This window comes from Hemitrygon akajei, chromosome 18 (assembly GCF_048418815.1).
Source record: "Hemitrygon akajei chromosome 18, sHemAka1.3, whole genome shotgun sequence".
NCBI lineage: Eukaryota > Metazoa > Chordata > Chondrichthyes > Myliobatiformes > Dasyatidae > Hemitrygon > Hemitrygon akajei.
In genome coordinates, this window is record NC_133141.1 from 6,686,411 (window position 1) to 6,701,722 (window position 15,312).

Below are 15,312 nucleotides of genomic sequence, written 5' to 3' on the forward strand. Positions count from 1 at the left end.
ATTTTCTGTTGATGTGTGAGCAGGTCAGAAATAATCCTTTGCTCTGCTGCTTTATTTTGTATAGGTATTGAGCTAACTGTCATTTAACTAATTACAAACCTGATTACACTGTGGAGTCCCTCAAGAATTTAGATGTACCATTATCTATAATTCTCCTGACACTTGATTTCAAGCTGATTTTTGGGTTTGTGTGGGAAATGGTGGCAGAAGGGGGATGGGATTCAGAGAAATGACAGAGTCTGCATTCCTTTGCCTCGGGCACCTTTTAAATGCTCTAAATAAGCAAGCTCTTATTTTTTTTCTAGATTCATACAATGCCATCTATTTTTTGTTTGCTACTGGTAGTACTTTTGTGGCTGGTAAGGATGGAAAGATGCTGCAATAATATACCTGCAGGAGAAACACATAGCTGACTCTTCAAAGCAGTCAGACTGTTCTTCGACATCATTCTTTACTGTGCCAATGAACATGGTCTGTTAGAAGTCATGAGCTGCTTCCTGAGGCGCATTTTACCTTGTGGAATCTCAAGCTTCATGTTAACTTCAGTGAGATATATTGCTTGACCATTTATCATTATAGTTAATCACCTACAAGACTGATCTTGCCCATCAATATTGTGGCGAGCATTCAGTCCATGATGACATTAGAAGAGTAAGGTCATTAAACTCAACAACTGTTTTTATTGTGATAAACACATACAGACTGGTAGCTATGACCCAGGGAGAGAACCCCCACAGTCACATACAGATGGGGGAGGTGACCATCATACACCCCGGTTACAGTTGGGGTATCCCACGAATACACAAGTGAATAACTGTATAACCCAAGCCAAAATATAACAGTAAGTGAACTTGAACTTCACACCATAATCTCATGAAAGCAGTTTAACACAAGAACAATAAACAGCATTGGTCATTAGAAATGCGATAGCAGACTGTTGACCATGTCCCCCTCCCCGAACATCACAATATCAATACAAATGACTTTAATTTGTATAACGTTTCTTTTAAAAATCACTTTTGTACAAGCTGATGGAGATGAAAAAGACGTACTGATCTTCAAGGATGTCTCCTTTTCCTCCCCCACCCCCTGAACCTTTCTGCACTTTCTCCATTCTTGGGTGTGTGCCAATATCTGATTCTCCTGATGCCTAATTCTAAGCTGATTCTTGGGTTTGTTTGGAGGAGGGGAGACAGACTCTTAAAACATACCACTTTGAAACAATTCTTGCTTCCCACCCCCCCACCCCCGACATCCACTGGGCAGAAGATGCCGAAGACTGAAAAGAGAGTGCCACCTGGCTCAAGAATTGCTTCTATCCCACAGTTACTAGACTATTGAATGCTTCCCTACTATGATGAGAATGGAGTCTTGATTTCACTGTTTACTACTTATGACCTTGTACCTTATTGTCTCTCTGCACTGCACTTTCACTGTAACTGTAACACTCATTCTGCATTTTATTCTTTTACCTTGTGTTTCCTCAATGTTCTGCTATAATGAATTGATCCATATGACTGGTGTGCAAGACAGGTTTTTCTACTGTGACTTGGTAAATCTAATGATTTTGGTCACCTCTTCAAGTGGTGTCCCTCTGGCTTGATGCCAGATCTTGCCTGGCAAAGCTGTTGTGAAGTTCACCAGGGTGAAAGTGTAAGTGAATAATGATCTACTGAGATCAGTCGTGCATCCTGCCTGCTGCAACTGATAGCAACAAGTTCAAGGTCCTGGTTTGAACCTCACTTGCTGACAAGTTAATCCTTCTTGGCCATAAGCAGCAGAAAGGTCTCCAGTTTTAAAGCTTGCAAAACTGCCAATTAACTAACTCTACCACCAGCCACCACTCCCTGCTCCCAGTCTCTCAAACACACGCATACACCTCCCCAAATCTTCCCTGATGCAGAGAAGTTGTTTGTATAGGTTGTTTTGTTGAAAAGGTGCAGGTATTTCACAACACAGTTTAGATAGATAGATAGATACTTTATTCATCCCCATGGGGAAATTCAACTTTTTTTTCCAATGTCCCATACACTTGTTGTAGCAAAACTAATTACATACAATACTTAACTCAGTAAAAAATATGATATGCATCTAAATCACTATCTCAAAAAGCATTAATAATAGCTTTTAAAAAGTTCTTAAGTCCTGGCGGTTGAATTGTAAAGCCTAATGGCATTGGGGAGTATTGATCTCTTCATCCTGTCTGAGGAGCATTGCATCGATAGTAACCTGTCGCTGAAACTGCTTCTCTGTCTCTGGATGGTGCTATGTAGAGGATGTTCAGAGTTTTCCATAATTGACCGTAGCCTACTCAGCGCCCTTCGCTCAGCTACCGATGTTAAACTCTCCAGCACTTTGCCCACGACAGAGCCCGCCTTCCTTACCAGCTTATTAAGACGTGAGGCGTCCCTCTTCTTAATGCTTCCTCCCCAACACGCCACCACAAAGAAGAGGGCGCTCTCCACAACTGACCTATAGAACATCTTCAGCATCTCACTACAGACATTGAATGACGCCAACCTTCTAAGGAAGTACAGTCGACTCTGTGCCTTCCTGCACAAGGCATCTGTGTTGGCAGTCCAGTCTAGCTTCTCATCTAAATGTACTCCCAGATACTTGTAGGTCTTAACCTGCTCCACACATTCTCCATTAATGATCACTGGCTCCATATGAGGCCTAGATCTCCTAAAGTCCACCACCATCTCCTTGGTCTTGGTGATATTGAGACGCAGGTAGTTTGAGTTGCACCTTCAGTTTAAAATTCCACACATTTGTTCCTGTAACCAGTCTGGCCAAATGCAGTGTGTAACACCATACAGAATGCCATGTGCCCTAGGATGAATTTAAAGCACTACAGAAGGTCGTTTTCTGTGTTGCACTCTTCATGTTTTACATACATCCCATAACTTGTATTTAAATTCTCATCTGAGCTTGTTCTGTGGTAGCGCAAGTAGAAAACTAGTGGCGATCACTGGAGATTACAGTTAAGAATTTCAAAGGTGCAACATCATGGTAGCGTGACATTTTTCTCCAAGTTGCATTGTTAACCCTTTATATGTAATATGCTAATAATGAATTATAGTACTTGTAAAATTTTTGCTGTTTTTTACCAAGCCATTATTTCCATTTAACAATGCTCATGCTTAAAAATAAGTCATTAAAATAGAAATTACTTTATTACAATAATATAGATGAATGTACTTGGGTAATTTGGAACATGTGTACTTTGAGTCCTACTCCGGGTGTGTAGCATGTCTAAAATGCTAAACTAACTGTAGGTGTCATGAATCATGGGACCAATTGACTTTGGATGTTTTCTATGGTTAAAAATGCTGCATAATTGTAACATGCTACTAAATTTTGCTAAACCTGTGACTATGGCATATTGTTCAGGTTAAAATGTCTTCTGGCTGCCCTTCAAACAGCGTCTTTCCCCACAGTCATGGATGAGCAAGTTAATCTTTTGCACGGCAAGATCAGCAAAAGAAACATTACTACACATACTGATAAAGTTTATTTAAATTCCCATTGCCATGGTAGGATTTGAGTTTGTGCTCAGACTTCTAGATTTTTGACTCAATAATTTAATTACTACATCAGTCCTTAAATGGAGAGATACTACAAAATGATACTGTTCAGAGGCAGCTGGGTGACTGTTAACATCCAGTAATTAGGTCAGCAATTTGAAATGCTGCCCTTGATTCCAAGGGGCGATGGAATTTTAAACTAGGAAAGCCATGCTGAAACTCTACAAAGCATTGAAACCACAAGCTGGAGTAGTATATACAGTTCTGATGCCTCTTAGGGGTGTACTGGAATTGCAGGCAGTTCACAGAAATTCACTTGGCCTACTCCTGGAGTGAAAGGGTTGTATAATGAAGAAAGTTGTACCTATACTCATCAGAATTCAGAAAAATGAAAGGTGATCTTATTGAAAGATTTTGTAACCAGGAAACATAACATCAGAATAAAAAGATAGTCCATTCAGTGTGGAGATGAGAGTAAGTTCTTCTCTCATGAAATTGCGAATCTTTGGAATTCTTCAGCTCAGAGACCTATGGGGACTGAATCATTGATTGTAATAAAGTCTGAAATTTTTGTCTTTGGAAGTTGGTTCTGATCATCTTATTGGGGAATGATGGCAGGCTCAGGGCTACATGGCTTTCACATACTGGTCATGTTCTAATCACATCACTGAGTGTGTGTACTTGATTGATCACATGAAGTACCTGGAACTTACTGATCTTGAGTACATAAGTGGGTTTTGCAGCAGCTTGTTAATGAGCAGTTGGTCACACGTACTGAGATACAGTGGAAAAATTTGTTTTGCATGCCATCCATATAGATCATTTTGAAACGTACGCTGAAGTAATACAAAGGGGGAATGGAATAACACAATGCAGAATATAGTGTTATAGTTACAGAAAATGTTCAGATTGGGTAGAGGAGCCTCAGGACTCACACCACCAGGTTCATGAGCAGTTATTACCCCTCAACCATCGGGCTCCTGAATCAGAGGGGATAACTTCACTTGCCCCATCATTGAAATGTTCCCACAACCGATGGACTCACTTTCAAGGACTCTTCATTTCATGTTCTCTATTTATTGCTTTATTTATTATTATTATTATTATTATTATTATTATTATTATTATTGTTGTTAGTTTATTTTTGTACCTCAGATTTTTTGAATTTTCTCCCCATTTAGAAAATAGTCTACTCTTTTATTTCTGCCACCAAAGTGCATGACCATACGCTTCCTGACACTATATTTCAGTTGTCACTTCTTTACCCATTTTCCAAATCTTGAGTCCTTCAACCTCCCTTCATCCTCAGCACTACCTGCCCCTCCACCTATCTTCATATCGTCCACAAACCTGGCCACACAGCCATTAATTCTATCATCTAAATCACTGATGCACAACTTGAAACAAAGCGGTCCCAACACTGACCCTTGTGGAACACCACTAGTCCCTGGCAGCCAACCAGAAAAGGCTCCCTTTACTCCCACTCTCTATCCATGCTAGAATCTTTCCGTAATATCATGGGCTCATAGCTTGTTAAGCAGCCTCATGTGTGGCACCTTGTTAAAGGCCTTCTGAAATCCAAATCCCCAATATCCACCAGTGAGCTAGGCTGTACATAAGATGACTGATGTGAAATAATAAAGCAGTTTAATAAAATGATTTAAGTAATAGCTACTTTCAGAACCATTTAGTCCAGGTTTTCCAGAAATGTTGCCAAAGGAGTATTGTCCCACAGTGTTAATGTAGAAATCGATAGTCAAATCTCCAAAATGATATGAAAGAACTAGAAATGGTCTGCAGAACATTTTCTCCAGGAAGTATTGCTTTTGACTGTTGAATACTGTGGAAGATGTAGTGCTCTTGAATTGAAACTCTAGGGTCTAACCAAGGTGCCTGTGACTGGATCCATTTTTCAAAAGGCTGACGGTGGTTAGCAAAGCACACCAGCCATCCCATGTAGTTGGGCAGAAGATTACTTGTCACCTTCCAGATGGTCCAGCTTTCCAGATGCTGTAATGAGGCATTATTACTTGTGAAGGTGATTACAAGAGAATAAAAGAGCGTACACATTCAGTGCAGTAAATTCCCCAAAGTACTTCATACAAATTGACCAAAATTTGGCATTAAGTCAAAGTTATTAAGGTATAATATTTTTTAAGAGTTGGCTTAAAATAAAGAGAATAGAGAGGAGAAGCAATCTGGTCAGAGTTTTGGTGTTGGAGGGAGAGAAGCTGAGGCCACAACCATCAGTAATATTTAGCCCATCCGGGAATCCTCAATGTCACTCTAAACTAGGGGTTCTCAACTTTTTTTATGTCCTGGACCAATACCATTAATCAAGGGGTCCATAGACCCCAGGTTGGGAACCCCTGCTTTAAAGGTTTTGTTGATGTGAGCCTCACCAAGTTTCTCTAAATGTTTTAAGCTGGTAGTTGCATATTTGGTTTCCATATGGGACCTTGCAAAACCAAATTCCAATATAAACTAGCTGAATATGCTGTATCTGGCCAGTGGCACTGTCCGCTGGTTGCTGAAACCTAGCATAAATTGATTGACATTAAGAACACACCTGCTTTGTTTATTCATTCATTGATCATCTTTGCAAAGACTAACATTTTTGTTTATTCCTCATTGTTGAACCAGGAATGGGCAACTGAGTAACTTGTTGGCTTAGAGGACAGTTGGGAACAGTTAGTGTGGGAGTGAAGTCACAGCGGTCAGACTAGGGAAGAGCAGTGTATTTCCTTCCATAAAGGATTTTGCTGAACAAGGTGAGATTTGTACTATTCGACAGCTTCATGGCCACCAGAGTGTTTTTGTTTGAGACTTTCTGAAGCTAAGTTCAAATTCTCACATTTCTACATTGTGATCTGAGCTCAATCTCTAAATTATTAGCCCCAGGCATTTGGGTTTTCCTTTCCAATGACAATATGATTGTTAAATGTTCTTGTTAAAAAAATTAAATGTTACAGTGAAATAAGTGTTACTAAATATTAAAACTTCTGAACTTCTCTGATTAGCCATGAAGCCGAGGGCGTTATTTTCTTGTGAAGTGCTTCTGTAAAACAAGTGTCATTAGAGCAATTTTAAACTGCAATACTGGAAATAGCCTGTTAATTTATACAAGGACAGCATAAAAGGAGGAGTTGTCTGTTTCTTTCCCACCACCTTGAAACCATTGACTATAATAACTAAAATTGGAGGTCTACAACTGCAAATTACTCTCACAATTTGTGTTTTGTGTTGTAGCTTAATAAAACTACTTTTTAAAAACAAGTAATTGAAATTACCATGGATATTGAAGTGAGGTTAAATCTAAAGACAGCTAAAAGTATAGCACAAATACTTGTGTTGCTCCTAGTTTTCAAAGGACATTAAACAAAGGCAGGTGACTTGAGTGTGGATTAGTTGTGGAATAGCCTGTGTTTGGTAATACAGGTACAACACTGAAACACCAGGCTTGGTGCCAGAGGGTACTGCTTTTCTTCTTGCTATAAAAGTGGTGTTACTTACAGCCCCAGGTATCTGTTGCACAACAATACATTAAGTGTCTTTTGTCTTCCTCAATCTCCAGGGAGCTGTTATTGTGTATGTGGGCAGCTGTTTGAACCAGTGTGAGTAGGTTGGTCCCACGGGATCAGTGAGAAGTCTTGCTTCAGGCAGTTTAGGTCATGTACTACTGATCAACTAATGGGGGTTTAAATGTCTGGTTATCCCAACCTGGGTGATAGAGTAACCCTTTGTGGCTCCTCTTGCATCAATGTAGTTGAATGTTTAAGGTAAGGACTTTTTCTTGAGTTATTTGGGCCACCTGCAGGTGAATTATATACTACCTATAGTACTGTACAAAACTGGGCGCCCAGAGAAATACCTCAGGATCCTGCAGTTCTTGCGCAATGATGTGAGTGCAACAGTGGCTCTGAAACAGCGCCTTTTACAGCTGAAACTGGGGTCAAATGGGTGCATCATTGCCTCAACTCTGCTGCTTTCATTGCAACCATTCTTCACCTCACAGGCCAAGACTTCCTACAAGGAGTCCAGATTTTCTATAGGACAGATGGTGGGTTGTTTAACCTTAACAGATTCAAGGCAAAGAGCAAGGTGTCATCTATTTCCATCATGGAGCTCCAATATGCAGACTACAATGCCATCGTAGCTCACTCTGAGGAGGATCTGCAGTGCATAATAGATGCTTTTGTCAGAGCATACAAGCTGCTGAACCTCCAACCATTCAAGTTGACAATATCCCCCTGGAGGTCACTGATCATTTCCCATGTCTTGGCAGCCTTCTTTCTTCAAGAGCCAGCATTGACCTTTAAATAAATCTCAGAATAGGCTGTACAAGTGGAGCTTCTATCAGGCTGAGAAAGAGGGTTTTTGAAGATCGGGATATCAAGACCAACACTAAGCTTCTGGTATATAAAGCTAAAGTCCTCCCCTCCTTGCTCTTTGGAACGGAGTCATGGACAGCAAACAGCAGGCACATAAAATCCCTAGAAACTTGCCATCAATGATGCCTCCGAAAGATTCTGAGAGTTAGCTGGAGGAACAGGCATACTGACTCCAACATCCTGGAGGAAGGTAATGTTAACTCCACAGCCACAGTCGTGAGTCAACACCAACTGTGATGGGTAGGCCTCATCATCCATTTGCCTGACTCCCATCTCCCTAAACAACTCCTGTTTGGCCGACTCTGCAAACGCACTCCCGGAGGGTAGAAAAAGCGGTTCAAGGACAATATCAAGACCTACCTGAGGAAATGCCACAACAACCTGAATGGATGGGAGAAATTAGCACAGTTTAGGAAAAGCTGGAGAAAGACTGTCTGAGGGGACTGCACAGCTACATCCACCACCACTTCAATGACCTATGTTACGATCCAGCAACAATGAATATATAATTGAGACAGGTTTTTTATAACAAATAAAACATTTATTAAACACTGCTTTAAAAAAAACCCAAAAGTAAACAAACGACTAACTTAACTGGAAGTCGGCTACGATACAGCAGCTCAAAACAGTTCTTAAAGCAAGAAATGTGAACTCAGTTCTTTAAAGTAGTATGGAAAAATAAGTTCAAAATGATTTACAGTCAGTTAGGAGAGACTTTCCTTGGTAGTAATTAAATCCTCTTTTGCGACGTTACTGCTGATCCCAGCCGAAGTATGCTTTACCGAAGGATTTACGATTGAAGGAAATAAAACAGCTTAAAGGCACTGACCTTTCCTTGGCGAAATTCTGCATCCAACTCTTTCTGCTCTTTTGGCAAAGCAGGAGTTATCACAGACACAAGTTACTAATACCTTGTACGAAAATTAAATAAAGGTCGAACCTGCTTTACAGCCGACAACACCAACTTTCCTCAATTCTTCCAGCTTCCTGAACTTTGATAAATCTTCACTCTCCGACTGGACTGAACTGGCAGTTTTGTAGCAAAACTGCCGGCAATAACCTTTGAGACTTAAGGCAAAAAGTAAAGCTCCACTTTAAAACAAAACTGCGTCATAACATCGAATACACAGCAGAACGGAGTCACTGGCGAATTCAACCACGAACTGCCCTGCGTCACAGGGAGAGGTTCTCCTTTTATACCCTGTTTGGGGGGGGGGGAGAAAAGCTATCACATGACCTCTCACTGGCGGGAAAATTACGTCACTCCACCACAAGACCATTACATCATGCCCAGCATAGCCTCAATTACATCATGGTCATGTGACAGGCACAAGATACCCACGGGTACGTAACACCTACACCTGCCAATGCTGCAATAGGGCTTGTGGATCATGGATGTGCCTCAATTTGGTGCTCAGTTACCTAGTATAGAAGATCATGTATTTGTCTCTTTAGGATTGGGGAAATAGTCTTTGTTTCAACTACATCATGATTCTGGCTTTGAAAATGTAAAGCACAGGCATTCAAGATTGGGCTGGTCATGGCTCTTCATAACTGATTTTTTTCTTTGCCCTTCCACCACTCTCCATTCATGGTCCATCACTTTCATGGTGGCATTCTTAACTGGATGGTATGGTTCAACTGTCTTATTCTTTAAAATGGTTCCTAAGATTTGAGGAAAAAATAGTACTAACATTTTGGTGCTGTTTTCAGAGCAGTGCACTATAAGAGACACCAATTTTTAATTTAATTGCTTAATGCTAGAGGCATCAAACCAAAAATCCCTTTGTCCCTCAAAGTTTATTATCAAAGTACATGTATGTCACTGTGTACAATCCTGAGATATATTTTCTTGTAGGCATAATGTTACGAATGTGCCACAACTCTGAGGGGCCGAAGGGTACAAAGTAGCCCCCTCCTTTTTTGAGAATCGCAAGATCGCTATTAATTCGGGTCTGGGACCCAGGAAATGAGAGAGAATCCACAAGGTTTTGGAATGTGTCCTGGCCTCAGCGAAAACAAAACCCCTGATAACGGCTATTGTCTCTTGGAGACGGAATTGTGTATTGAGTACTGTACTATTCATTGAAGCCCCTCGGGATGACCAGAGTGGGCTGGTTGGGGGGGGGGGGGTGGCATCATCCCAACCTGATTGACATCTGAGACCCCGTGAGTAAGGATAAAAGAGGGTCTGGGGAACAACCCCTTTAGACGCACCAGGAGAAATGCTAGAAATCCCGTGACAGCGTTTAATAGTGACAGCCGGTGGGGGGCTTGTGTGCGTCCTTTCCCTTTCCCTGGGATTGGCGTCCTTACCACGGAAGAACGACTTAGCTAAAGGAGAGGCCACCAGTGAGCGGCCACACTAACGAGATCGAAATCATAAAAAGGAAAGCCGGCAAGTTTCTAAAAATCTCTCTCTCTCCAACAAAAGGCTGCAGCCTGAATGAACTGAGTGACTTTTATATTTCCATCGGACAATACATTATCCCCTAGACAACGATAGAGCTATTTCTTAGTGATTATTATACCCGCACTTTTAGATTTAGTATTGACGACGTATATTATCTGTATGTTTGCATTGATATTATTTTTGTGTATTTTTACTAATAAATACTGTTTAAAAATAGTACCATTAGACTTCAACGGACCTCTCTATCTTTGCTGGTAAGTGACCCAGTTATGGGGTTCGTAACAATACATAATAAATATAAGAATCACAACCGAATCACCGACAGACAGCGCCCAACAGGGCAGACAAACAACCAGTGTACAAAAGATGACAAACTGTGCAAATACAAAAGAGAAAAAATTATAAATATTGAGAGTATGAGTTGAATCCTTGAATGTGAGTCCATTGGTTGTGGGAACAGTTCAGTGATGGAGCAAGTGAAGTTATCCCCTCTGGTTCAAGAGCCTGATGGTTGAGGACTGATAACTGTTCCTGAATCTGGTGGTATGGGTCTTCCTGATTACAGCAGTGAGACAAGAGCATGTCCTGGATGATGGGCGCTGCTTCCTGCAACAATGCTCCCTGCAGATGTACTCAATGGTGGGGAGAGCTTTGAGTGAAGGACCTGGCCATATCCACTACTCTTTGAAGGATTTTCTGTTCAAAGGCATTGGTGTTTCCATACCAGGCTGTGATGCAGCCGGTCAATATACCCTCCACAGATTGATAGAAATTTGCCAAAGTTTTAGATGTTATGGAAATTTTCGCAAACTTCTAAGGAGGTAGAGTCACTGCCAAGCATTCTTCATAATGGCACTTGTGTGCTGGGCACATTACATACCCTCTGAAATGATGACACCAGTGAATTTAAAGTTGCTGCCCCTCTCCATTCCAATAATGGCTTGCTCATGAACCTTAAGTTTTCCTCCTCCTGAATTCAATAATCAGCTTCCTTGTCTTGCTGACATTGGGTGAGAGGTTGTTCTGGCAGCACTCAACCAGATTTTCAATCTCTCTTGTATCTACTGATTCATCACCACCTTTGATCCGGCCCAAGACAGTGGTGTCGTCAGCAAACTTAAACATGGCATTGGTGCTGTGCTTAGCCTGTCAGTCATAAGTGTAAAGCAAGTAGAGTGGGAGCAAAGCACACAATCTTGTGGTGAACCTGTACTGATGAAGATTGTGGAGGAGATGTTGCTGCCAATCTGAACTGACTGTGAGATCTTCAAGTGAGGAAATCAAGGATCCAACTGCACAGAGGTATTGAGGCCAAGGTCTTGCAGCCTACTGATTAGTTTTGACGGGATGATAGTATTAAATGCTGAGCTACAGTTGATAAAGAGCATCCTGATGGATGATATTTTGCTAAGTATTCCAGGGTTGAATGAAGAGCCAATGAAATGGTATCTGCTCTGGACCTATTGTGCTGGTAGACGAATTGGAGTGAATCTAAGTTGCATCTCAGGCAGGAGTTAATGTGTTTCTTCACCAACCTCTCAAAGTACTTCATCACAATGGATGTAAGTGCTACTAGATGATGGTCATTGAGGCAGGCTTCAGTCTCTGAAGCCAAAGTGTGAGCAGCCTTCAGGAGAGTGAACCCATGAAAAGCATCCAGCCCAGGTTGGATACCTAGCTGAGTACGAAAACTTTTGTGCTGATCAACTGGCTGGAGTGTTCACTGATATCTTTAACCTGTAGCTTTTGGAGTTTGAGGTGCCCACCTGCTTCAAGCAGGCTGCAATTATACCAGTGCTTGAGACGTTCCGCAAGTTGAATTAAGTGTCCATGGCATTCAAAGATGGGGAGAATGATTTTTCCTGTTCTTAAACTTTATCCCACAAATAACCTTTCAGAAACAGGATTTCCTAGTTTCAGTTTGTGTGATCTTGATGAGTGCTAAGTTGCATTGGGAACATTGCAACACTGCTGAAGCTTTAAAAGTACTCAACTGGGCATAAATTACTCTGGGATGCACTGTCAGGGCTAAAAGATGCAATGTAATTGTGCACTCATTCCTTGTTGGAACTCAGTACAATTAAAAACAGCTAAGTACTGAGGTACTTCATGCATTGGAAAGATTCAAACTGTGCACAACTCTAGACTGTGTATGCAAAACTCCATATTTTAGTTTTACTGAGAGAAATTATTTTCTTACAAAATTATATAATTGGATTCAATGCATGGAGTCTTTCTCCTTGAAGTATCTTCTTGGGCTTCATAACATAGAAAGAGCAATTTAATTTTATTGAGTAATGAAATATTCTAAGTCACATCATAGGAGCACTCTCAAAAGTTGCATAAAATGCATGGCCAGGTGCCCAAAGGTTTGGTCAGTAAAACAAATTTTCAGGCGAATGAAAGATAATGAATCGGTAATTGTGAAGTGAAATATTACAGCTAATGCAATGACTCATTTATGCACTTGGAGCTAAATTAAGATAGAACTGGGCAGTTGTATATAATCATTTTACTTGGAGTTTATCATATAACACATTGTAAATTAGATTTTTTATTTGCAGTAGTCAAATCCTTAATGCACAAAATTGATTTAGAATTTATTGTTCACTTCTCAACTAGGCTGCAAGTAAAGTGGAAGTTGACATGGAGAAAGCTGAAAAACTGAAAGTCACAAGGGGAGATTTCTTAAATTCTTTAGAAAATGACATTAAACCTGTAAGTATCCAATTGTGTTTTTTTTAAAAAAAAGCATATGGTTGTACAAAACCAGGGACTTAGTCTATGCAAAAGTAAACAATATTCATTTGGAGCCAGTGTGATTTGGCACTTAATTTAAAAGTGGGGCAAACTGATCCTGTCTCATTTTAACATCTTGTTCATGAGCTGGGCCAAATAGAATTGATTGAAGTTCGGTTGTGTTTTTTGTTTTTAAATTGTATATCATGTTGTAATGAGAAGAGTATTTTGAGTGACATTTCATGATTCTCTTTAAAGAATTCAAATTGAATAAGCATGATGTGATTTAATCAGGAAAATTGGTGGAGTGGTGAAATGTTTTGAGTGCTGCTTGTGTACCAGTTATCTCTACCCCAAGTTTGCAGAGTGATTTGTTTTGAAAGAAAGTTTTAAAAGCTATTTTAAACATTAAAAGATGATCAGAAGTTACCGGTTACTTTATCCCATGCTTCTGTTACGCAAATTGTTTCATCAATCCTCAGGGAATTGTTCCAGTCTCTCAGACCATTATGGCTCAACATTGAAAGTTTGACATGCTTGCCTTTATTAGCAAAGATATTGAATTCAAGAGTTGGGGAGTTATGTTGCAGCTTTATAAATCTTTGGATAGGCTGCATATGAAATGCTGCATTCATTTCTGGTCACCCAATTAGAAGAAAGATGTGGACACTATTGAGAGGGTGCAGATGAGGTTTACCAAGATTTACATTGATATAGAGGGGATGTGTTATAAGGAAAGGTTGGACAAACTTATTTTCTCTGGGGTGGCAGAAGCAAAGGAGGAGACTTTTATAAAGTTTATAAAATTATGAAAGGCATAGACAGGTAACAGCTGTTACCTTTATCCCAAGATTGAGATATCTTGTACCAGAGGCCACATATTTAGTTGAGGGGGGGGGGAGAGGGAGAAGTTTTCTTTTACACAGTTGTGGGTTCCTGGAACACACTGCCAGAAGTGGTAGTGGAGGTAGATGTGACAGGCATTTGAGAGCCTCTAAGCATGAATGTGCAGAGAATGGAGAGAAGTGAACCATGTGCTGGCAAAAGGAAATAGTTTAATTAAGTGTTATTAGCTTAATAGTTTAACACAACTTCATGAGCTAAAGGGCCTGTTTCTGTGCTGTACTTTTATGGCCAATGTAGAATTGCAGTAACTTTTTCCGTAACTCTTTAGCTCTTGATTTGAGCTGTTTTAGTTAGGAGGTCATAGTACATTGCTGAAGGAGTATACAGTCCCAGCACTAAACCCCTGCCACTCTGCAACCCCTTATGTTATTTTGGCACTCATCCCAACACTAAATTGGCAGCAATCCCCTTGGAGAGTTTTGAGCTGTCTACCCGTGCACCCTTCCATTTAGCTTGTAATACATGGAGTCCCAGTGCTGGATGGGTTGTGTATAGATTCTGGTGTAACAAAGCCAATTGAGATATTTATTGAATAGCTGTTAACCATGAGTATAGGTTATGGTTTACTTAAAATAGCTGCAAGCTAAGATTCCAGATGTGCAGGTGTGATGTTGTTTCACATCTTTCATAGGCTTTTGGCATAAACCAGGAGGACTATGACAGCTATATCATGAATGGGATCTTTGTATGGGGTGATCCAGTCACACGGGCTCTGGATGATGGAGAGTTGCTTGTCCAACAAACCAAGAACAGCGACCGCACTCCACTAGTTAGCGTTCTTCTGGAAGGTAAGCCAACTGCGGACCTTTAATTAAAAGCAGTGAAGTACTGGTATTATAACTAGTTGCACATTTTGTTATTTACATATTGCAACCCTAAATACATGATGTGCAAACAACTTAACGTGAATCTTTCAATTGGCTGTTTACATTAAATCCACAATTCCTAATGTTGATAGAATCAATTTGGTGCCTGTAACGTGGAAGCAGGTTCACGAGTTTGGTAAGTGAGACAGAAGGCACTAATTACGAATAGGCACGTTGATCGTTTATTTGCAAACAGTAAAAGATTTGACCAAACATCTAAGTGCCCCCAAGTTACACAAACTACAAAACTAAATGTTCAACAAACAGCTTCTTGGCTAAGAGTGTGCGAGAGCTCCCCTAAATCTGGAGTATACTTTCCCAATAGTTCTTCAGCACTGGTTGTGATCTCAGTGTGAAGCGGCCAAGCCACCCCTAGGTGCTATTCTTGTATCCCTGAGGTGCCTGAAACCAAACCCTGGTGCTGTGGTTCACAAGGTGACCAATAGGAAAGAGCTGGTGCATACTTCAAA

At 40.5% G+C, this 15,312-nt stretch overlaps 1 protein-coding gene across 1 annotated transcript in view; it reads left to right on the top strand.

The window, feature by feature from the left end:
• LOC140741048 (vesicle-fusing ATPase) overlaps nt 1-15,312 on the top strand; it is a 270,286-nt gene that overhangs the window by 147,525 nt on the left and 107,449 nt on the right. The window contains exons 13-14 of the mRNA XM_073070710.1: nt 12,954-13,049; nt 14,608-14,764. Of these exons, the coding sequence (XP_072926811.1) occupies nt 12,954-13,049; nt 14,608-14,764 (253 nt within the window). The remainder of the gene's footprint in view (nt 1-12,953; nt 13,050-14,607; nt 14,765-15,312) is intronic.